Genomic DNA, 25,173 nt, shown 5'->3' with positions numbered 1-25,173 from the left:
ATCTGTCCTCATATATGACGGGAAAGGAAGACAACTTTTAAAATGCATAGATAACTGGGTTTGGGCATTATCTTCCAAGTCTGGTTTAAACATTAGTATCACATTGTACAAGATGGTTCTGACAATATCACGAGTGTCGCTGGAATTTGATTTTTCTAGTCTAAATATGATGTCAAATGGGCAAAATTTTACGAGTTTGATACTCCCTGCTGCTCGATCCCAGGTACCGTTCTAACATTTTCGGTGGAGGCAGAAATTGGCCCGACTTACTGGATGAAAACTGGAAACGGCTACCCAAGCTTTAAATCCATCTGCCCTTTGAATCAATGGGTCCACTGCGAAGATTCTGCCCTACGGTGTATTCACAAAAGCATGTATCAAGAACGCTCAATGCAGCAGAGATTAGAGTCAATTTTGGATGAAAATGTGAGAGAGACTGAACTTTAAGAGACCATCACTTGGAAGAGCAAAACAATGACAACAACCTCCATGTCCACCGAAAAGGGAGACTGGTTAAATAACGACAGCATAAACATGTGATGGAGTATCATACAGCAGCTAAAGGCAATGAGGATGACCTCTATGCACTGATAAGAAAAAAACCCTCCTCTAGTAGTAAGTGAAAAAAAATCAAGTTACACAACAGTATGTAGGTGTGTTGTGTAGTATGCACAACCTTTTTCTGGAAGAACACAGAAGAAACAGTTAATGATATTTACCTCCCAAGAGAAGAATTGCAGAGGACTTTCACTTTTCAGTTTACACACTTTATGAAGATTCAAACCATATGCACGTATTACCATTCGCTCTCTACACATCTCTGAAGATTGCTCTATACCACCTAGTGGAGGTTATTATATTTTTTAACTTTGGAGTTAGAAAGATGCTAAGATAATTGGAAAAAAGTGGGCCCTGTTTGTTTGTTTTTTTTTATTTAACTCAAAATAATGAATCCAGTGAGATCAGGACAAGAGTTCATTTGAAATATACTGAACTTGAAATTCTGCTTGAAAAAACAGAAATAAATCTCCCTTTTCTTGACTTTCATAACTTCTCAGTCCAGAACACCGGACATTCTCTTAAACAAACCATGGTCTATTTCTTCGGATGGCAAGAAATCTTCCACGGTTTTCAGAGAGTGAAGACAGCCTTGGCAAGGATTATCCAACCCTGTTCATGCTCTGCTCCAGGCACCTGACTGTCTCCCCCTCACCCCCCCTCCTGCCCCCGCCCCAGGGCCACTGCACAGGCCACCCCCTCTGGCCGGTTTGACCCTTCTCCCACCTTCCCCTGACCCTTCTTGAGATCTCGGCTCAGTCACCTCTTCCTGGGGACTCCAAATGTCCCCCACCTCCCTGGCATTATTCACCATTTTGGAGTACCACATACTTTCTTAGTACCACTTTCCATCATCTCAAGTTTACACTGATGTTTATCTTTGGATTGATCTGTCTTCCACCTTCAGCCGAAAGCTCTACAAGGACAGTGGCAACACCTGTTTTTCCTTAACACCAGATGCCCAGTACCTCTGACAGTGGGGCACTTCACAAATATGTGAATGAATGAATGCAGTCTGTACATCACTCCAAAGTCCAGTGACGTGTTAAAAAAATCAATCAACCTGTGTCACTCTGGCTCAAACCCTCTCATGTCACCACTGACTCTCAGCCCCTCAGCAACTTCCTCCCCCTTCACTGCCCTCCAGCCACACTACTGTCCCTGCTGATCCTAGAATCCTCCAGGCACGTTCCTACCTCCTTTGCACATGCGTAGAAAGTATTTCCCCTGACTTTTGCACAGCTTACTATTTTACTTCCTTCAGATCCTGGATCAAATGTCACAACTTTAGAGAGGTCTCTGCTGACCACCCAATCTGAAATAATCCACGCTGTCAACTCCTGGCCCCTCACTCTGCTTTATTGTCCTGCACTGCATTTATAACCTGACATTACATTAAATATTAAACTTAATTATCCCTTTATGGTCTGTTTCTCCTACCTAGAAGCCCATGAGTGCAGGTACTGTGTTTTATTCGACGCTATATCCTTAACCCCAAGAGCACTGCAGGCCCTCAATAAATGTTTGTGCACAGGCATATCAACACCAACGTCTGCACAGAGAGAGAAAAGCAAAAAGGAAAAACCAGAGACAGGGTTAAAGCCGGCTACTTTGTCATCCTGAAAACCATAAATAACCTCTTAGTTGCATTCATGGGCATCAACCACATTTTGTTTTTCTTAATAAATGAGCTGAATGAGTAAACATTCTCAAACCTCTGACTAATAAAGCAGATGACACTGACAATGAACTATAAACAAACTATAAAAGGGCTTGCTTGTCCTTTCATTCATAAAATAAACAAAGTGAATATGACTTTAAAAATAAAGAAAACATTATTCCAAGAGCAATAAACTCTATGAACTGTACTAAAACCTCCATGTGTTTATCCCAGCATGTATATTTGACAATTAAAAAAATCAGGACTTCCTGGGGGCGCCGTGGTTAAGAATCCACCTGCCAATGCAGGGGACACGGGTTCGATCCCTGGTCCAGAAAGATCACACATGCCGCGGAGCAACTAAGCCCGTGCGCCAAAACTACTGAGCCTGCGCTCTAGAGCCTGCGAGCCACGTGCCACAACTACTGAGCCCATTTGCCACAACTACTGAAGCCCATGTGCCTAAAGACCGTGCTCCGCAGCAAGAGAAGCCACCGCAATGAGAAGCCCGCGCGCAGCAACGAAGAGTAGCCCCCGCTCAGCGCAACGAGATAAAGCCCACACGCAGCAACGAAGACCCAATGCAGCCAAAAAAAATAAATAAAAATAAATAAATAAATAAATTTATATAAAACAAAAATCAATCACTCACTTACCCATTCTCCTAAAATGCGTGACACGGCTTCATTGGCTCTTGTCATGTTCCTGCAGGCCAGGATCACATGTGCACCATGGAGGGCGAAAGTTTTGGCGGTTTCAAACCCTACGGTTTAAAGGAAAATCAAATTTAGAAAACACAAATGCAAAGCACTGAGTCATACTGAATGGCCGTTATTGAGTGCCAAACGCATTACCCTAGTGGTTCTCAACCAGACTCGATTTTGCCCCCTAGAAGATATTTGCAAATAACTTGAGACGTTTTTTCAGTAGTCACAGTTTGGGGTGGCGTGCTACTGGTATCTAGTGGGTAAAGGCCAGGCATGCTACAAAATATCCTACAATGCACAGGACAGCCCCCTCAGCAAAGAATCATCTGGCTCAAATATCTACAGTGTTGAGGTTGAGCAAACCTGCCCCAGGAACAAAGTGATTTCAAAGGTGAAGGCCAAGCCATAGAAGAACTCGCGGCATAGCCAGCCTTTGAAACACTGCTTAATAACAACCAAATCGTGTGATCAGTATAAAGAGTAAGGATATATAAAGATTTAGACATGGTCACTGCCCTCAAAGAGTTTACAGTCTAATAAGAGAAAACAAACCTGGAAAGTAAAACAACAACATTTGTTAAGTTCCTGACAATGTGCTCTGCACTATTTCCAGCACTTCTGCTTCCAGCAATGGCAACTAGGTTTCCTAGACCCACCCTCCCACTGAGAACAATTAGAAAAGCTGGACAAAACAACACACACACACAGACACACACACACACACACACCCTCTTTGAAGGCATCAGAGGAACACTATGCTTGAGAATTTGGGGGGCCAACATCTGGAAAAGCTGAAAAGCCAAGAGAGGTGAGCCAGCATTTGGTGCTTCTATACCCAGTGAAAACACCCTTCAAAAATAAAGGTGAACAAAATTTTTAACAAACAAAAGCTGAGGGAATATATCACCAGCATGTCTACACTAGAGGAAATACTAAAGAATGCTCTTCAGATAGGAGGAAAATGACCCTAGATAGAAATCTGGAGATGCGGAAAATGACAGAGTAACATAAAGGGTAAACAGATGAAAAAATCTAAATGATAATAGCGATAGTTTGTAAATTTTACAATACCTAGTGAGCATTACTATACTGATAATAATGACAAATAACCTAGGAGGTAAGTACTTGGTATTCTAAGACCCTTGCATTGTCCAGGAAGTGATAAAGTACTAATCTGTATGACACCTTAATAAGTCAAAAATATAATCTCTACAATTACCGCTGAGACATGTAATCTCTACAATTACCACTGAGAGAACAGTAAAATAATATAAATTTAACCAGTTAATACAAAGGGGAAGAAGTATAATTTTTTTAAAAAAAGGCAAGAAGAGAAAGGAATGTAAAACAAGTTAGACAAATAGAAAGCCAATAATAAAGTGGTATATTTAACCCCAAATATATCTGTAATTACATTAAAGTGGACTAAAAGCTGCAATCAAAAGACAAAGACTGTCAGACTGAATAAAACACACATATACAATATGCTCCTTACAGAAGTGTGTATGTTATGTTTTATATCCTTAAACATAAGGATAAAGAAAATTAAAAGAACGGGAAAAGATATACCATGTAAAGATGAACCAAAAGAAGTATTATAAGAGAAAAAACTGAGTATTTCATAATGGTAAGTTCTAATCCATAAGGAATATGTGACAATTCTAAATGTATACACATACACACACATCAAAAGTTGACAGGATTAAGAGGAGAAATAGAGAAGTTCATAATCAGAGTGGAAGATTTTAACATATCAGTAACATAAAAATGTCGATAAACAGGAAATAATAGAAGATCTGAAAGTAACTGATAAACTGGAAATAACTGAATATGCTTAAACACTGAACACAACAGCAAAATGTATATTCAAGTACTTAGAGTATTTACCAAAATTGAACATGTGCAGGGCCAGAAGTCTCAACAAATTTCAAAAGATTAAAATTGTAAAGTATGCCCTTGACCACAGTAGAATAAAATTAGACATCAATACAAGATCCTAGAAAATTCCCTTACCTGGAAACTAAGCAACACATTTCTAAATAAGAAATTGTGACTCCAAAAATTACAATGAAAATCAGAAAATATTTTAAACTGAATTATTACAAAAATTCTACATATCAAAACTTACAGAACACAGCTAAAGCCATGGATAAAGGACACTCTACAGCCCTAAATACATATATTAGAACAGAAAATGAGCTCAGCATCTATTAAGTAAGAAAAATTTTAAAGCTGCTAATTACCTAAAGAAAGCAGAAGGAAGGTAATGAAAACAAAGACACAAAAACAAAACAAACATAAAATACAGAGGAACAAAGAATCCAAAAGTCACTTCCTTGAAAAAACTAATAAAATTGAAAAAGGGCTAGAGAGAGAGACAGAGAGAGAGCGTGTGCAAGAGAGCACCAGGACACACACTTGAGTGTACAAGTGAGCACACAAATGGCAGATAGCGGGGGAGAATAAAAGGACATCACTACAGATCCTATTAAAAAGATATGATGGGGACTTCCCTGGTGGCGCAGTGGTTAAGAATCCGCCTGCCAATGCGGGGACACGGGTTCGAGCCCTGGTCCGGGAAGATCCCACGTGCTGCAGAGCAACTAAGCCCGTGCGCCACAACTACTGAGCCTGCGCTCTAGAGCCCGCGAGCCACAACTACTGAAGCCTGCGCACCACAACAAAGAGTAGTCCCCGCTCACCACAACTAGAGAAAGCCCACGTGCAGCAACAAAGACCCAACGCAGCCAAAAATTTAAAAATTAAAAAAAAAAAGTTTTTAAAGTAAAAATAAAAAGATATGGTGAACAACTTTATATCAATAAATTTAAGATATAGGTGAAAAAGACAAATTCCCAGAAAGACACCACTTAAAAATTGCTGCAAGGAGAGAAAGAACTGAAAAAAATCTATATTTTTAAAGAAAATTCTCAAAATGAAAACTTGGATCCATTTGTCTTGAACAGTAAAGTCTACCAAACATTTAAGAAAATAAAAATGCCAACCTTACACCAACTCTTGCACAGAATAGAAAAAGAAGAAAAACTCAACTATTTTATAAGGCTTGAACTCATTAGTCATTAGGGAAATGCAAATTAAAGATACAGTGAGATAATACTGCATACCTACTACTACAATGGCTAAAATTTTTTTAGAAATTAAAAATAAAAATAATGACCACACCAAATGTTGGCAAAGATGGGGAGCAACTAGAACTCTTAGACATTGCTGATGTGAAAAGAGAAAGGAGGAGAGGGGAGGGAAGGGGAGGGGAGGGGAGGATCTAATTTCAGAGCTTGAACATCACCCCACTGTTCTAAAGTGTAAAATACCACATCTTGTAAGCTATGTGGAAAATCATACAGAGTACGCGGCAACAACAAAGCAATCAATTCTACTAGAGAAGTAGCAATGTAATTCAGCCAAAGCCATGTCAAATGATCATAGATTACTGCTTCCAAGATAATGTTAATATGTATGAACAATCAGAGTATCATTATCTTACTGAGACTGCCATGTGAAAGAGTCAAGCAAAGGTCATGCATTCATATCACTTCCATATATCTAATCTTCATGGAGGCCAGTCTATTTATATAAACTAGTTCGCAAGGGAAGCCAGCACAGCATAGTGGAAAACTCAAACTCAGGAGTTTGACACATATGTGTTGACCCAGCTCCAGCTATTTATAAGCTATCAGACCTAAGGCTGTGCCTTTAACCCATCAGAAACTCAGTCATTTTTCTTAAAATGGGGAGTGAATAGTAAACATACACTAGGAACCTAATATAAACACAGTAGGTGGGAAAACAAATGTTAGTTCCCAATCCTTTCCAAAATCCAGTTCAGTGCAAAGTCCTGATTTATATGAACTAGCAAATATAGTACAGCCATCATGAATGAAAAAAACTCTCTCCTAGGTCTGCTCCCAACAGCAACCCATGAGCTAACTGGTTTTAAGACCAACCAGAATCTAAAGAAATTAGCTACAAGATCTACCACTCCATTTGTCTGAGTACTGGCTAAAGAACACACTTGAACTTTGTTTATACCGAGCACTATATCCCAAGATATTCACTTACCATTATCTAAGGATCACCTTCTATACTTGACTCTGAGGTTAAAATAATTACACAAAAAATTTCAAATCTGAAATACTGCACATCTAAATCTGTTTGTCTCCTCTTTGGTGTCTGTACTAAAAGGTGCTCGGGGGGAAAAAAAAAAAAAAAAAGGTGCTTGGAGCTGTATCTTCAAGGCAAGAAACAACAAGCTGAAATTTACTCATTTGGATCCATGATGCCAATTTCACCCCTTATCCCCAGTGAGCAAAAGGCACCCAGATCATTTGGGGAAAGAGAGAGAAGTAAAACACCAGGTTTTGTAGCCCAGCTGTTCCAAAACTGGATGGGTGCGGGCATGGGACAAAATCTTGCTGACTGATGTGCTACATCAATCAAGCTAATGAAATGCTGACAGCCATATGGAGGTATAGCATGAAGTAGCCAAGAACGACTTCACTTGCAATCACAGGACTTTTCACACCCGGATCTTGTTGAAAATGATGGACTCCGTGTCCCTACAAAATTTCCAGGTCAGAACAATCATCAGACATATTTCTCATGAGATTTTCATCCAAGAGTGTTAAAAAAAAAAAAAAAAAAAAAGTCACACAGGGGAGTGAGGGAAGATGGTCATTCATTAGCAAACATACTTTTAATGGACTGAAGAAGCATCAATACAACGCAGGGCCAGACAGGCCCCGGGGATTTATTTATCTAATTTACCAGGATAACCGTAAACTCCTTAGAATCTGTGCTTTTTTCATGTCTATGGCCCATAGGACGAACCTCCCAGTAAGATTCAATAAATAACTGCCAAAGAAACGAATGTCCTTACAGGCTGCTAACAGGCTACAATTCCGGACTGTTTTAAAACAACCAAGTTGTTTCAAACAGTACTGATGGCCCTCTAACTTCCTTTTAAACAACGAATAAATACTGGAATCCTGCAAAGATACTGCTCACTGCAGTTTTGAATGACACTACCTAGATATCTGTGAGGGAAAAGGGCATGCCCCTTTGCTATCAAAATTTATTTCCCCAGACAAACTTGTTAAGTCACGCCGTCTCACTTGACAAAATAACCTATGGCAAAGGACTTTTTATTACCAAAAAGAGCACATCTGACGCTGTGGCAGCAACAGGCTGCGGGCAGCACTCTGCACCCTCTCTCCTTTAGATAATTCCTGACTGCAGCTACGGTTAAACCATCTGTCCCTGTGTCATGTAAAATTACACTCTGAGTCTTACATCTATCTTCCTTTATCTAAGCCACGTGTGACATATTGCTAGTCTACTTTTAGAAGCTGCAACGGACAACTCTGTCTTCTTACCCTGTACAAGTGCCTTTGGAGCAAAACAAAGCAGGGATATTTCAAAAGATGACGGTTTAACATGGAGGACAGTAACACTTTTATAGTAAACCATATCTCTTGAGTGTGGAGTTTTATAAATTAAAAAAAAAGTTTAATAATGCTACCTACTGCTAAAATCCAGGAAAAGCCCATGAGGATAGCATCCCTCACTCCCATAATAACGCAGCTGATGACCAGTTTAATTAGCTAAATGTAGTAGTGCTGAGCCAATACTGCACAGTGCCAAAGTTTGCAGAAAATAATGAAGGCAATGGTTTACTAAATTTAATAACCTGATTCATCTTATAAAAAATTAACTTTATGACAATGTTTAAATTGAACCAGCTTAACTGCGTGGAGGTGGCAAGAGTGCGTCCAGAGGAATATTTAAAACTAATAATATAAAGAAAATAATGGAAGACGTTTTAAAACAATGGGCATCATCGGTTTTCCAGCGCTTGTTACGTCTGATCCAATCAGGAAAACCAAGTGGCTGTGGAGGTTTAATATTTCCCTGACTTGGGTTTCAAGCTTTGCATACAAACAGTAAAGTACCAGAAAAGGGAAAACATACCAAAAAAATATTAAATGCCTGCTTATCTTACACTAGGTTTCCGTGTCTAGTATAGAGGTTACAAACTGGTGGTCACAGGGTAAATCAAGCCCACAGACTTGTTTCCTTTGGCCCACATATTGGCTCCCTCCTCCCTTTTTCTCTCTCCGTCCTGCCCTCTCTTGCATCCTTCTATTCTCCCTTCCTTCCTAGTACAAATTACTTGCCAGCATTAAAAAATTGGGGCGATTATATATCCAAACTCCAGAGAAGTTGGACTGGATGTCCAGCTTCTCTGTAAAAGCTTACAGTTGGAACACACTGGGCCCCCAGTTCCACTTGGTGAACAGCAGGTGGGCTGAGGAGCCACTGCAGGCTAGACACGGGGTTTAGGCTCTCCTTTTGGCCACGGTCACCACCCCCGATGCTGGCATCACCTTCCAGGCTACTGTGGGCATCTGATGCTCAGATGCACATCTTAAGGGCAAGATCCCTGCTAGAGACAATGGCTCAAGCCTGACCATGAAACTGCCTCAGTCCGAATCCTCACGTGTCATCTGCCGTATCTCAAAGAAGGCTTCACACTGATCTGCTTGAGATTTTTTTTTTAAGGCGTGTCCAACCCCACTCTGTCAAGCACAAGAAGGCCAGGTTGCTACCAATGCCTGGAAGAAATGGCAGCAGTGCTCAGCTTTGCACAGGAAAATACAGTGGTAATGATGCAGGGACCTGCAGGGATTTGGGTCTGTGGTACCAGTTCCTTTTCCCACCTACCCTGCATTTCCCAAATGTCCCTGAGTAGTCACAGAAACTCTGGACCTAGAACTACTTTGGGACCAAAGGGCATAAAAATGAACCAGTCAAGCAAAAAAGAGACTGGGTGCATGACAAAACAAGACCAAAGACTGGCAAGAATTTAGGCACAGAGTAGCACTATGAATTATCATTATTACTGTTGTTACTGTTGTTGTTATTTAATCCATTTAAGATACCTCTGGTGGTCATGCAGAAGACGGACTGCCTGAAGATACTGAAGCCTTGTAATCAGCCAGCAGGGATGAGATACCTTCTTATGCTGAACAGCTAAGGGGAAAATTAGAAAACCATTGGGAAGCAGAAAGCCTGAATCTAAGTCTGAGGCAGTATCCAAGGTCTCCAGGGATGCCATCCATGCCATGGGTGAGGTTGGCAATTGGTCTACCCAGACAGGGAATCCGGGGAGGGGTGGGTTTGGGCCTGGTGATGGAAGGGGATAGAACAGTGGCCGCACCCAATGAGACTCACAGGCAGGTCGGATAGATGGGGACAGAGTCACAGAATCCCCAGGCACACAGAACATCAAGGTGGGAAGCCAGGCCCCAAAGATACTAACAAAGTTCCCGCTGAAGTCGGAGCTAAGAACGAGGCCATTTCTCTCTCCAGTGCTTGGAAGGTTCCTTCTGGTTTGAGTTTTTTAATTTTCTCCAAATTGTGGATTTACTTGGGCAGCGTCCCCATTTACTGTAAATTATGGTTTTAATTATCATTTTTATTAAGATGCCCAAAGGAGCTGGGGCTTACAACACAGTAATTTCTAATGGGTTGTTATTATTAACTTATAATTGTGAAGCGCTGGAGACAAATGTTACTTGTAACTGTACCCAATTAAAAGGCCACATGGGCTTCCCTGGTGGCGCAGTGGTTAGGAGTCCACCTGCCAATGCAGGGGACACGGGTTCGAGCCCTGGTCCGGGAAGATCCCACATGCCGCAGAGCAACTAAGCCCGTGCGCCACAACTACTGAGCCCACGTGCCACAACTACTGAAGCCCGAGCACCTAGAGCCCATGCTCCGCAACAGGAGAAGCCACTGCAGTGAGAAGTCCACGCACTGCAACGAAGAGGAGCCCCCGCTCGCCGCAACTAGAGAAAGCCCACGTGCAGCAATGAAGACCCAACGCAACCAAAAATAAATAAATAAGTAGATTTTTAAAAATAAAAAGTAAAAGGCCACAGAGATGGTGATTTCTCCCCTCTGCACCATCATCCCCCCACCTCCCGCCCCTAAAACATACCACTAATGGAACCTCTAAGAACCAATCCACAAGTTGCAGAATCTTCCAGCACAAGGCATCTCCCTCCCTGGAGATCGACTGACACGTGCAGAGCAAGAAGACGAGCCTAATGTCTTTCATCCTGAGTTAGATCTTGGGACAATTCAAATTTGGGGACAATGTTTGTGTTATAAACCACTAGCTTTAAGGATGCGAGTTTCACCCACATTCTCCTATGAGTAACCAACACAAGGACCTTACTTTCCTAACTGATCCGATTAATGTAAACAAAGTTACGGTGATACGACGTTGACCGCGATACTGAAATCTGATGCTCCAAGGGCATTTCCCATGAAACTCGAGGATATGCAGTCACTACAACTCTAAGATCAATACCGCAAAGGCAGCGACCAGATAATCCAAAGACTTAGAGACTGTGCTCAGCGAACACTAACCACAGCTTCCAACTCGTAAGGAATTACAGAACTACACAGACCTCTCCAGAAGAAGTCAAGTCACAGCCAGCCCTGCTTTTACATGTAGGCATTCTATACAGCTACGTACAAGTACCACACAGAGGCTCCTCCACACCCCTGATAACAGAAATAAGATCCTAAATATAAATATTTACCAAAGAAGGATGCCAATTCAAGCGATGAGAATAGAGAATCAGGAAATGACCGGTTCACTTGCAGTATCTTTTTGAAACGTCGACAGGCTGCGTGTACGTGCTCTGGGCAGTATAAGGCAGACACCATAATGTTTTGTAAAGCTATACTATAAATTCCAGCTGACTGCCCGGGATCTCTCAAGAGGCAAGACTGACCCCAGGCTGCCTACTAGTGCTGGCTGCCACTGAGCTGGCTGAATTAAGTTCTCACCTGACCTGCCAGGAACAGTCCATATTCCAGTGTGTTAGGAATCACAGTGAGAAAAGTACCCAAAGATTACAATTAACATGGTGCTAGGCAACCCAAAGAAGGCAGATTCTGTAAGCGCAACTAAATCCAGCAGTATCCGTGTCAGTAAGGGCGTGGGGGCAACAGGCAACCTCACAGATTAACAGGGGAGGGGCTGCGGAGTGGACTATAAAATGGCTCAACATCTTTGGGGGCAACTGGACTATATCCAATTGTTCGTGGACGTGCCCTTTCGCCCAATTATTCCACAACCAGAAATGCAGCCTATAAATATACTTGCCCACATGAGCAAAACATGTGAGAGGAATATTCAATCAGCATTGTTTGTAACAGCCAACAACCTGGAATCAACCTAAACGTCCATCGATTAGGTGAAATAAATTGATGGCACGCACAGAAAAGAACGAGGTGAAACAAGATGGAGATACAAGAAAACACGTCCATGTTCTGTCATTAAGAAAAAAAAGAAATCAAAGTACAGATTAGCTGGCAAGTATGATCCCACGGGTGAAACAAAAAGAGGGGACGTACGTGCTTAAATATGCGTTAACATTGATAATTTCAGCAAAAGAGCTATTATTGGTCAGGGGCAAGGAAGCCTTATTTTCCATCTGATAACATCTATCCTGTTTCCATTTTTAACACGTGTGTGCATGCCTGTTAGGGTAAGAAACTCAAAATTAAAAACTGAATGGTATCTAGTGGATCATTTCTAAGCCTTTATAAACTTTAATACAGAGAAATCAAGGCAAGGGAGAAAGGAAAAAAGGAAAACCCATTCTCATTCCAAACGCTCTGTTTTCAGAGAAGACTGTAGAAAGAAGGTGAGGAGGAGGACCCGGGGGTGGGTTACTACCTACCGAGCACTGTGCCAGGTGCTTTATGAGATACATTATCTAATCGAAGGCACACTTCACAGAAACCCTACGAAGCACCACTCTCCTCACCTCACAGATGAGAAAACCGACAATCCCAGGGGTTAAGGGGACTCACGAGATCAGAGGGCAAAAATGGAGAAGGATCCCCAAGTGGTGTGGCCTGAGCTCAAGGCAGGGGGGCCCTCAAACCACCACACTCACCATGTGAGTTCCAGGCACACACTAGGAGCTCCTTGAGGGCAGGAAAAACCAATTTGGAACACGGCTCACCCGGCCCAACTGTCTGCTAACTCTGTCTGTTAAATATGACTTAGAGAATTTCATACATGTTCTTTGTGGCTATTATGAGGTATGTTTACATTTGTAGCATTCGCATAATGTAAGCTAAACTAAGCAACTGTCTTTCTGAAAGAGAGAGAAAAGGTCCAAATGCCGTGGGCCTCAATGTCAACAGTCTACCAATGCTTATTTCTTTTCTGTGTTACCATGTCGAGGTAAAGAATTGAGGCCTCGTCAGCTACTGTTACATAAAAGTACTTACTTTATGGAATCTGTCCCCAAACCGTGAGGCATTATCAAATTATCTTCTCTCTTATTTAACATTTCATCACGGGGCTCAGAATTAACACCATCCTTCGTTTTCACAAACGCTTCTCTGTGTAAGGCCTATGAGACGGGAAAACTAATCCAGAGAAATAAACTTTCTCTCCACGTTCTCCAAGGTCAATAACTTAAAAGTATGGACTTAATTTAACCCTGCCTCTATGCTTTCAACCAATGAGTTGTTTTACAAGGGACAATCTTAACACCATGGCTGTTCTAAGTTATGCTCAAATTTTTTCTTTAATTTCTAAAAGGCTTCAGTGCCAAACTTGAAAGGACTATCCTTATTAAAATCAAAGATAAAGGGGCTTCCCTGGTGGCGCAGTGGTTGAGAATCTGCCTGCTGATGCAGGGGACACGGGTTCGAGCCCTGGTCCGGGAAGATCCCACATGCCGCGGAGCAGCTGGGCCCGTGAGCCACAACTGCTGAGCCTGCGCGTCTGGAGCCTGTGCTCCGCAACAGGAGAGGCCGCGATGGTGAGAGGCCCGCGCACCGCGATGAAGAGTGGCCCCCGCTTGCCACAGCTAGAGGAAGCCCTCGTACAGAAACGAAGACCCAATACAGCCAAAAATAAATAAATAAATAAATAAATAATTTAAAAAAAAAAAAAAAAAAAAAAAAAAAATCAAAGATAAAGACCACCCCCTATAAGAAGAAAGTCATACCACGTTGGATTTTTTAACAAAGTGCATGGCACTTTTAGAAATTTGGCCCAGGTCCTTAGCAAGAAAAAAATAGGATGAAACAGAAGAAGCAAAAACAAAGGCTTCCCAGTAAAAAAAATTTTTTAATCTAGTTTATTGGACAGAGAGACCACTATGTATTAAAAGGTCTCAACAAGATAAAGCTTCTTTCACTCACTGTCATTAACAAAGGAAAGAATACAGTGGCTCTATAATTCCAAACCCAGCACACGCTGTTCTGTTCAAGTTTACATTCTTTGGAAGGCAAGACTTTTTCTGTAACTAACAAATCACACACCAAACACACACACACACACACACACACACACACACACACACACACACACACACACACACACCCCTATGGTGTCACCTTTTCTAACTCGCACTCACAGCCATATCTACTAAGAGAACCAAAGTGTTTCTACGTGGTTATGAGTGGAAAGATTTACCCTGAAGTTTGGCCTTTTTTACTTTGATGGATGAATTTATAGCCACTTCAAGAGGAGAAGAGAACCCAGCTCTGACTTCACAAGCACACTTGTATTATATTACCAAGTGGTTCACTGTTTTCACAGCTGGGCCAGGATTTCCTTTCACGAACGGCAGCCGCTGTTACTCTGTCCTCTGTTCAAGACAAGGTTCTTTATGATTTAGAGCAAACAGGGCAGCCACGTAGGTTCTGCACCCGCACTTGTCCAAAGAGAGATCCCTTTCTTTTACCTGCTTAACGACCAAAGTGGCCACGATCGGCCTGTCTACCAACATATTTTCCACTCCTGTCAATTAAGAAGTTGTCAGGATGGAACTGTTTAAAAAAAAAAAAAAAAAAAAAAAACTCCTCTAGTCCATTGAGAGCTTCCAGAAACGAAAAGCCTGCTCCAGCCTACACCTTCAATGTGGCAATGTTAACTACTTTTCTAATTCAGGCCCTTTTTTTTTTTTTTTTTTAATTTCTGATCGACCTTGGCTCTCACCTTTTTTTAAAAAGTAGTGTAGGACTTTGCCTCTTGAAAAGATTAAATTCTTTATGCTCCCAAAGTCATATAGAGGTGATCAAAACACCATGCTGGGAAAATTCAGCACTTTTCTGAGGCTCACTTTTAAAGGGTCCAAATTGACTTTCACTTTGTACGATGCAACTTCTCAGAAGCCTGACTTAAATTCAATCATGAAAGCTAGATGCGCAGGGAGAAAGTTCTATTAACTCTGTGCTCTCTGGGTCCATCATGACCTGTCCTAAAATCAGTGACCCCTACAATACCCCCTTATGTGGAAAGAAAATCTGTAACCAGACATTTACTGAGAAGTAACCATTTACTGATTAAGAAGTGCTAACTACAAAAATGAATGATACACTAAGGAGACAAAACATACAGCACTTTAAAGCAAACTGATTTTAATGCAAAAAACACCTAATCGAAGGGTAACTCTTACCTTGTAGTCATTAAGAAAAACAGTATCCCCGATAAGCTATATAATCAGACCACGCTCTCCCAGGACATCTTTAATATAATCACTTTTTTAAGTTCTGTAAAATCTAACTGTGGCTTAGCTGTGTGTGTGTGTTTCTGTTATTGCTTTGTTTTTTTAAAAATACGAATGCTGATATCATTTCAATTCAACTCGAAAATAGTAAAAAAAAAAAAAAAAAAAAAAAAAAGTAAGTTTCTGTTTCAGGTGAGTTCTCTTGCAATAGACAGTCCACAATAATCCTGGGAAGAAGGTACCAGCAACACTAGCTTTCCAGAAGAGGAAGTAAACAAAACTCTTCATTTCCTTTCACAAGCCAAGGTGCCCAGAACGAAACACAAGGAATCATTACGAGTTTGATGCTTACCTTTCTGGTATAACACCCCAGTGATTACAGTGCCTGGGTCCCCAGGGGACATATAATTTGTAAAAGAAATTCTCCATCGCTTTTTAAGCTATCTAAGAAGAGCTGCCTAAACCAACTCAGAGTCGCTGGAAGGGGGAGAGGGGAAAGAGCTGTCTGTTTTCAGGTTGATAACATTCTGTTTCGGAATACCATGATGAAGGACTGGCGAAACATACCAATCGTGAAATGTATACCTCTCGGGAAACATGCGATCTAACCATGACCGTGATCATGCACCTGCTTGACGTGGATGGCAGAGATGTGCCCAGTGCCTTCCAGCTGCGGCTGATTTTGCCTGGTTCCTGGGGCCTCCGTCAGCTACAGGTTTGCGTTTGGCTCCCCTCGTGCAGCTGCTGCAGCCTCTGGGCCAAGAGGGTCACAGTTGGAGTTCCCACATAGGTAACATACACGACTCGGGATGAGGCTTAACTTCAATTCGAAGAGGAGGGAGCACTCTCAGAGTCAGGGAAGGCACCAGAGCCCTAACAGAGGACTCAGGCCTGCACAGAACTTCTGTTCAACCTGCACGCCTGGAGGCTTCCCAGCTCCCAGCAGCGGGAGCCCATGCCATTGGGGAGAAGCCGCAAAAGACTCCAGTGGAGATTTTCGTCCCAGATCAGAGAGCTTGAGGAAGCACGCTCAGCTCGATTTTTTTATTTGGCTCAAGCATGCAGTCTGCCCCTCAAGCACATATGTTTTAAAGGCTCTAGAAGGCAAGGTGTACTAGATTTTCTTCAGTGCTTTGAGACAGATGGAGAATAGGAAGTAAACAAGCAATCAAAGAATTTCTCGGAGGAAAAACAGATCGGGAGCCGTACTGGTTGTTATGGACTGAACTGTGTCCCCTTAAAATTCATATGTGGAGCCCTAACCCCTGATGTGACTGTATTTAGGAGCCAGGGCCTAAAGGAGGTGATGAAGGTTAAATGAGGTCATAAGGGTGGGGCCCTGATCCAATAGGACTTGTGCCCTTATAAGAAGAGAGACACCAGGGATGGGTGCACACAGAGGAAAGACCACGTGAGGACACAGCAAGGAGGAGGTATCAAGAGGGCAAAGAGAGAAGCCGCAGGAGAAACCAACCCTGCTCAAACCTTGATCTTGGACATCTGGCCTCCACAACCGTGAGAAGCAAATTTCTGTTGTTGGAGCTGCCCCGTCTGTGGTAGTTTGCTGTAGCAATCGAACCGAATAAAACACTGCTGCTTTTGACCTGATCAACTAGATCTAAAAGGAGAAAAGTCAACGTTCCCTCAGCTTCCTGGCCTCAACCACCAGGAAGTAAGATGTGTTTATGTCATTCTTACATGAGGCAAGTAACTGAGGGGGAAGAGATGAGACTTCTATCAGAAATCTAACTTCTCCTTGGAGTTTCTCTTAAGAGAGCTGAAGGGGCTTCCCTGGTGGCGCAGTGGTTAAGAATCCACCTGCCAATGCAGGAGACACGGGTTCGAGCCCTGGTCCAGGAGGATCCCACATGCCGTGCAGCAACTAAGCCCATGCGCCACAACTACTGAGCCTGCGCTCTAGAGTTCACAAGCCACAACTACTGAGCCCACGCACCGCATCTACTGAAGCCTGTGCACTCTAGAGCCCGTGCTCTGCAACAAGAGAAGCCACCACAGTGAGAAGCGCGTGCACCGCAACGAAGAGTAGCCCCCGCTCGCTGCAACTAGAAAAAGCCCACACACAGCAACAAAGACCCAACACAGCCAAAACAAACAAATAAATAAATAAATATAAAATTTAAAAAAAAAAAGAGAGAGCTGAAGGAAAAAAAAAAAAAAATGAGAGATCTAGTTCCTTGCTACTCAAAGAGTGGTACCTGGACCAGCATCACCACCTGAGAATTGTTAGAAACGCAAATTCTCCAGCCCCAACCCCAGACCTGCTGAATCAGAGATTCTGGGAGCTGTGGCCAGCATTCTGTGTTCTAATAAGCCTTCGGGGGACTGCGGTACTTGTTCAAGGTGAAGATCCTCTGGCCTTGTGAATGCCCAGGACTGACCTTCTCCAACACACACGCTGTCTAGCACTTCACACGTACACACCACTTTTACATCAGTCCCATTCTGTCCTCAGCACCATGGTATTTGATCCTGTTATCCCCATTATACAGATAAGGAAACTGAGGCTCAGAAAAGGCAAGGCCAAACAGTTCACTGGAAGAGTAAAGACTGGCCTCTAGGACATGATGCCTCTAGAACCCCTTACAGCTTCCCCCATGGTGACGTTGTCATTTGCTCTCTGAGGACTGGTCCCCCCCTCACGACCCCCCTTCCTAGCACCATCCTGCAAGGGCTACTCTTGGGAGTCAGACTTGAGTTAGAATCCTGCCTCTGCCACTTTCTAGGAACCTCTGAGCCTTGAAAAGGATGCTGGGTGTTCTGGGTTGAACCATGTCTCCTGCCTCAAAATTCTTATGATGAAGTCCTAAGAATCAGAATGTGACTTTATTTGGAGGTAGGGTCTTTGTGGAGGTAATCAAGTTAAAGTGAGGTCACTGGGGTGAGCCCTAATACTATATTACTGGTGTCCTTATAAAAAGGGGAAATTTGGACACAGCATACATACCGAGAGAATGCCACGTGAACTTGAAGATACCCATCTACAAGCCAAGGAGGGAGGCCCGGACCAGACCCTTCCCTCACACCCCTCAGAAGAAACCAACCCTGCAAACGCCTTGATCTCAGACTTCTGGTCTCCAGAAATGTGAAACAATAAAGTTCTGTTGTTTAGGCCACCCAGTCTATAGTGTTTGTTATAGCAGCCCTAGGAAACTAATACACTTAACTTCTAAGAACCTCACTTTCTTCAACCATAAAGGGGGATATTAAGATATATTCTGACAGGGCTGTAAGGAACATCAAATAAAATAACTATGCAGAATCCTTGACAAGTAGCAAGTTTTCAATACGTTAGGCTTCCTATTAACACAACACTTGCTAAAAGGCTCTCCATGTGATTTACATTTCACATTCTCCTATGGAAATCTAAAAATCTGTGCAGGACACTTCATAGAATCAAGGAACCTTAGCTACTCAGGCAGCTGAGCTATTCAACTGCTAATCACTGCCCCAACTCCTCCCAATAAGTATTTAAAGCACTGCATAATAAACACCCACAGGCAACACAGAAATTAAGAATCCATAGTTGCCTGGGGTCAAGGTGGGGAGGAGACTGACAAATTACCTGGGGCAAAGAGGCAGGAGGAAAATTTCCGTGGAGAAGTAAATGTTCTGTATCTTGGTTGGGGTGGTGGTTTCCCTGGGTATACACATTTGTCAAAAGTCATTCATGTGTACAATTAAAATGTATGCGTTTTATTATATGTAACTTATACTTCAAAAAAGTTGATTTTTCTAAAAAGGGGAAAATGTGTACCCATATTAAGAAGAAAAAAAAAAAAAAATCTGATCTACCAGGAATCTGAAGTAAACTAGTTTCTTACTTGAGCATTTAAATGTTAGTTCTGAGCTTCCTGGCAACGTTGGTGAAGAAAGGAAATAAAATATAGTGCCCTCTCTATTAAATGAAAAAGAGCATACCAATTCTTTAGGAGAGATGCGCTTTGTTCTCTTAACAACTCTGAAATTTTATCAGAGGAATCCCTATATGAGAAACACATGTTAAAAAAATAAACCAGGAGTTGGCAAATATTTTCTATAAAGGCCCAGACAGTAAATATTTTCAGCCTTGCAAGCCCTATGGTCTCTGTCACTGCTGTTTTAAACATGAAAGCAACCACAGACAGTAAGTAAATGAGTGAATATCTCTGTGTCCCAATAAAACTTTATTTACAAAAATAGGGAAGGACTGGATTTGACCCACGCACCACAGTTTGCTGACCCCTGGAACAGACAATGCACTTTTAACATTCAATTCTAAGCTGACCTGAAGCCAAACAAGAACAAAGCATGGGAGGACAAGAAGGCGACCTTGACCTGTAGATTTTCTACGAAAGAAAATGTTAATAATTACAACAGCCAAGTTCAGAACTCATGTGGATAACAACCAAAGAAAACTTAATTTTAGACAGTTTACGAGAGTCTATAAAAGTCTCTATAAAGTGAATCTCATTTAAACAAATATAAATTTAAACAAAAATAAACAAATAACAAATTTTTAAAGTATTCAATTTGCATCAAAATCTTATTACACTGTTTGTTTCACCCTGAATTTCATTCAACTTACTGTAACTGCATCAGCTTTTCATTGCAAAGCTGGATGTTGAACTATAAACTATATCCTGCCTCTCCCTCTGTGTGTAAAATTGACAAATGTGTTGTTTTTGGATTCCAGAATTCTGGAGAAAGCCAACCTAAATGAATTAAGATGACTAATGTGTTGATTCTGTTTCCAATCCAACAAAATGTTAATGTAAGAACCCATGTCTTATGATGCTCTGTGTTTTAGTTCAAATTTAACATCAAATACTGAATGAGGCAGTTTCTAAGTAAATTACTAAGCTAAAAATATTCCTTCAGCATAGCAAGAACTCCATCTTGTTTAAATAAATGGAAATTTGAACATCTTTGCTCACATCAGCCTAAATAAGAAATTAGAAAAATGCAAACCTCCATTACAGGTAACGGTATTGATTTCATCTTTCTGTGGAAAGGAGCACAACATTGTCTATCGAGGAAAAGGATTTATTTCAAGTGATTCACCCACAATCGTGATGTCAAGCAACATCCTACACGCAACCAATGCTTAAGCAAAACGATGTTTTTCTGGTGTGCCAGGTAATTAATCACATCCAAGGTGAAAGATCACGAAGATACCGTGAATGCAGTGGTGAGATTCACAACCCATGTGTCTCTGAGCGTCCAGCTACTGCGGGGTATCTGGCACTACTCGTTCTTTTGTAGCATGATGTTTTTACAAATGTTTTCACTGCATTTACTTAACATTTGGCTGAGGAGTTCCTGTGGCTATAACACACTGCTACACAGTTTTGTTCTAAGTAAACTAACATTAGTTTTTCATCACGTAATATTTGCGTAATTTCTATTTCCACAGAGGCATTAACTACTACACTTTTAAAAGCTGTTGGAAGTGTGGCAAAGCCCGAATTCAATTCCATAAACATTCATCATGGACCTTCCATGAATAAGACGCTAAATGTCAGATCCTGGGTGTTCAGCTAATTCTAATACCAAATCTTTCCAGTTTTCTTAAATCAATTACATTTACTGACCACCAAAAGACGAATTTTAATAATTAACTTCCATGTGAAAATCAAAACTATGAAGAGATTATAAAAAGAAGGAAATCAATAATTGGGGGGGGGCGGCCGATCTTTCAAAAAAACAGAAAAATTTAAAATTTTATAGGGAAGAAATTAGAAATCCAGGCTCTAGAAATGGAAACTACATAGAATATATGTATTTTGCCCCTAGGTTTTAGATTCAACTATGACAGGCTGTCAGTAACTGAATTTTTTTTTTCATTACCTGCCAGGTATTTAGGAAATTTCCATTGTTTAGCAAAGGGTAATTCTGAAATCAATAATACTTTATTAATTACATGCTGATAAATTTCTATCAGGAAAGCAACCGTGACAATAAAAACTTAAACCTCTCTAAGAATATTTTTATTTCTAATTCAATGATTTTTTATGAATAAAAGCACTCTCTAAAGAAAGTATGTGCTTTTAACTGCTATTAATGATTGTAATTCCTGAAAACTATCAGGATTTCTTAATTCAGGATCCATGGACTATCCTTCCCTCCCGCCCAAACTTGCACAGAAATGCCAGGCTACAAATGCATTGATTTTCCCCCTGTGGAAAGAAGCCAGAAGTCCCATGATATTCTCAAAGGAGTAAAGGGTGCAAAAAAAAGGTTAAAATCCAAAAGCCTGGAATTTTTTTTTTTTTTTAATGAGAAAGCTGTGAAAACACTGTTTGCTCCCCCTGAAAGCTATACAGAAAGAAGCCAAGTACGGTACTTGACAAAATTGATGGAGTCTCAGAACAGGTCCGTCCACGCAATCTGACCATCTTGGCGTCAGAAGGGGAACTCAACCATTACACGTCCAAAGCCCTGCCCAGCACTTAAGTCACCTCTGCAGCAGCGTCTGTAAGCAGCCACCCAGCCTATGCTCAGCACCTTTGTGACGGGGAACTCACTTGCTCAAGGCAGCCTGCTCTGTTTCTGGAAATGAGGCAATTCCCTGCTTGGTTCCTAATGGGTGATGAAGACAAGAGAACAACTCCTTCTGAAAATCAATCGCCATAAGAAAGTACATTCCACGGGGGTGGGAATGTTTTGTTTACTGCTGTATCCCCGGGTCCCAGAACGGTGCGAGTACACAGTAGGCGCTCAGTCAGTGTTTGTTGCAAGAATGGCTTGTTGGATGACTGACTGCTGTTCATCTGGTAGCATCCCTAGTAGAAAGCAATGTTTCTTTAACAGCATGGTTCTTAGGGCTTGAACTGTGTCACTCTAAAAAAAACGTATGTCCAAGTCCTAACCCCAGAACCTCGGAAGCTGACTTTATTTGAAAACTGGGTGTTGATAGAGGTGATCAAGTCAAAATTAGATCATGAGTGTGGGCTCCAATCCAATCTGACCTGTGTCCCTATAAAAAGGAGACATTTGGGGACTTCCCTGGCGGTCCAGTGATTAAGACCCCACGCATCCACTGCAGGGGACACAGGTTCGACCCTTGGTCGGGGAACTAAGATCCCGCATGCCGCACAGCACGGCCAAAAAAAAGACATTTGGACAGAGAGTCACACACAGAGGGAAGATGATGTGAAGACACACACGGAGAATGCCATGTGATGGTGCTGGGGTGGACTGTCCTGGGTACCTCTCATACCCACGTTCACTCTCCCGGTCCCATCTCACCCCAGCTGCTGCTGCAGCCACCAGCTCTGTGCAGCTGTCAAGAGATTTCACACAAATGCAACTGGACAGCCTCACTTGGGGCTGCAGTGTGCACCACCCCCCCATTCCTGTCGTGGAGCATGGCACACCCGCAGAAACCTGCTCGGGACCCACACATGTGAAACCCAAAAACCCAGGGCATTTAACACCTATGGGGCTACCCCGATCTGATGGGGCGGGAGGCGATGGCTAAATGCAACTCCCCTTTCACTGCACAGGCCAGCAGCTCTGAGATGCACTTCATAAGCCTCCTCAGCAAGTCCCTGGACTGAGCGCCAGCGGCCCACAGCACTGCCCGACTCATAACATGCCCCTGCCCTGCTTAGCCTCCATCCCTCACTCATGCCCTCCGAGGTCACACCCCAAATTACACTCTGTCTCAGGTTCTGCTTTTGGGGGGGAGACGGACCAAGCTAAGACGAAAACCTCTTAAAACATTTTCAATACAGAACACAAACTTACCAGTTTAGTTTTTATAAAACTTGAATCATTATACAAGTTTTCCCACCCCATTCTAATCGGCTGAACGCTGCTTCCGTACAGAACTCGGTCCATTGGTCCCACCTCTGTCCCTCAAAGTAAGCCAGGTTCATCTCTCTCCAGCAGAACTATCACAAGAACTAATGTACGTCAACCCCTTCTTCCACCAGTTAACTAACAGGTGCTCCTAGGACGAGATTCGATGACTTTGCTTGTCTGTGCTCCGTCCAGAAATGACCACAGTATACTAGATGTGGTCTGATCACTGGCGCTGTGTACCTTTCTTGACCAAAAACACCATGAAGGCTTCAGCCAAACAAAGGTGTAAACAGGTTGTCTGCAGCAGACGCTTTATTGGTGCAGATGTTAAGGGCTGCAAGCAGTGTTGCCTGGTAGAAACTTCTCTGAGCAGCAGTAGGTAACAGAGATGCCAAATGACGACTGCAACTGAGAAGGCCCGTCTTCAATACGTGCTCCCCTCTTACATGGGTGGACGCGTGCTACACACTTCACTCCCGCTCCCCCGCTGCAATGAGCACATGGTCTGTACAATGATTACTGGCAGTCTACCGCAGTTGGGGGATCGCTCCTGACGGCAGACAGACGCCCGCTGGCTACTCAGAGTGGCCGCCCCCAAATGGGTTTTATTATCATGCAGGAAAAAAATTCAACCATTTTTTTAAAATAATCAAGGGATAATGATCCTTGTATCTTTCTTTCTTGGAAAAGTTCAGTTAAACCCAGAGATGTTTGCTCCTTTTTTTTTTTTCCCCCTTCTTCTCTTCTCCTGTTACCAAGGGAAGAAGACCAGCACCCAGAAGGAATTGACACTTGAGTCCCTGAAGAGTAAGGGCCGGGCCAGGCTCATCTTCCTCTCCCCTTCTGTGTTTCCATTCTTACTTTGAGCTGACCCTATAACACACTTCCTAACTGCTCAACTGGGTTCTGATTAAGCATTATAAAAAATAAAACAAATTAGGTGCATGCTGTGAACGTCCGTTGGCAAGTACAATAGCATGGTTCTTAACACGAGAAGTAAATTTAATAGAAATAAAGAGAAATATTTCATCGAAGACAGAATAAGTGAAAGGCGGGCTGTGCCGTCAGCAAACGCGGGGTGGCTCCCGCTATAGCACCAGGGGGGCGGCGTGGCCGTGTGATGCTCTGCAATCCTACAGCAAGGGCCACCATCCGCTCTCCCAGAGGCGGTGGGGCAAGCCATTCAGACGGTCGGCCGACAACCACTTTCCGGACAACTGTCATCATTCCGGCCACTGGGAAAGCTGATCTGTTCCAAAGAATTCATATTTCCCTGGAGAGAGGCACTCTCTCCCAGGGCTGCGCTTTTCACACCGTCTTGTGTCTGTGGTTCGCGATGCTCACGCACTGTGGGAAAGGCTGAGGCTTGAACTAAATGGATGTGGAAAAAGACAGGCCTGCTTTATTCTGTCTATTAAGTGTGGACACTGTCCAAGTGGGGCACACAAAGCCATGGCTTTGCAGAAATCCCTTCTGCTGTGCAGCGGCAGTTGCGTCCACTGCCAAAGGGCAGTCGAACAAAACAGGCAAATATTTATCCAACTCCCAAAGTGGGACAGAGACGGTGACAAGTGAAGGTGTCCCTCAACAGGTCGGTCCATGAATTTACAACGCAGTTGATTTTCCTTCCCTATTTCATACAAGGGTGCACCTGACACCAGCTCCTTTTTACCTCTTAAGCAAAAACATAATTCCCTCTGTGTTGGCGTCCATACAAAAGTGCCCATGATAAAAAGTTAAGAAGCTAAGTTTAAAACTTAGTCCCAGTAACAAAATGAAAGATAAGGAAACTCATGGTGAACAAGACAAAGTGACACACACCACGCTGGGTGCCTTCACTTCATCTCACTGACGTCTCACAACGCTATGA

The 25,173-nt window shown here is 42.5% G+C and overlaps 1 protein-coding gene across 1 annotated transcript in view; it reads right to left on the bottom strand.

Moving 5' to 3' along the window:
* WWOX (WW domain containing oxidoreductase) overlaps positions 1–25,173 on the bottom strand; it is a 967,168-nt gene that overhangs the window by 906,570 nt on the left and 35,425 nt on the right. The window contains exon 5 of the mRNA XM_059903718.1: positions 2,875–2,981. Within this exon, the coding sequence (XP_059759701.1) occupies positions 2,875–2,981 (107 nt within the window). The remainder of the gene's footprint in view (positions 1–2,874; positions 2,982–25,173) is intronic.

This window comes from Balaenoptera ricei, chromosome 19 (genome assembly GCF_028023285.1).
Source record: "Balaenoptera ricei isolate mBalRic1 chromosome 19, mBalRic1.hap2, whole genome shotgun sequence".
Classification (NCBI taxonomy): domain Eukaryota; kingdom Metazoa; phylum Chordata; class Mammalia; order Artiodactyla; family Balaenopteridae; genus Balaenoptera; species Balaenoptera ricei.
Note: the sequence above shows the minus strand (reverse complement) of the source record. Positions and strands in the feature narration are given on the sequence as shown.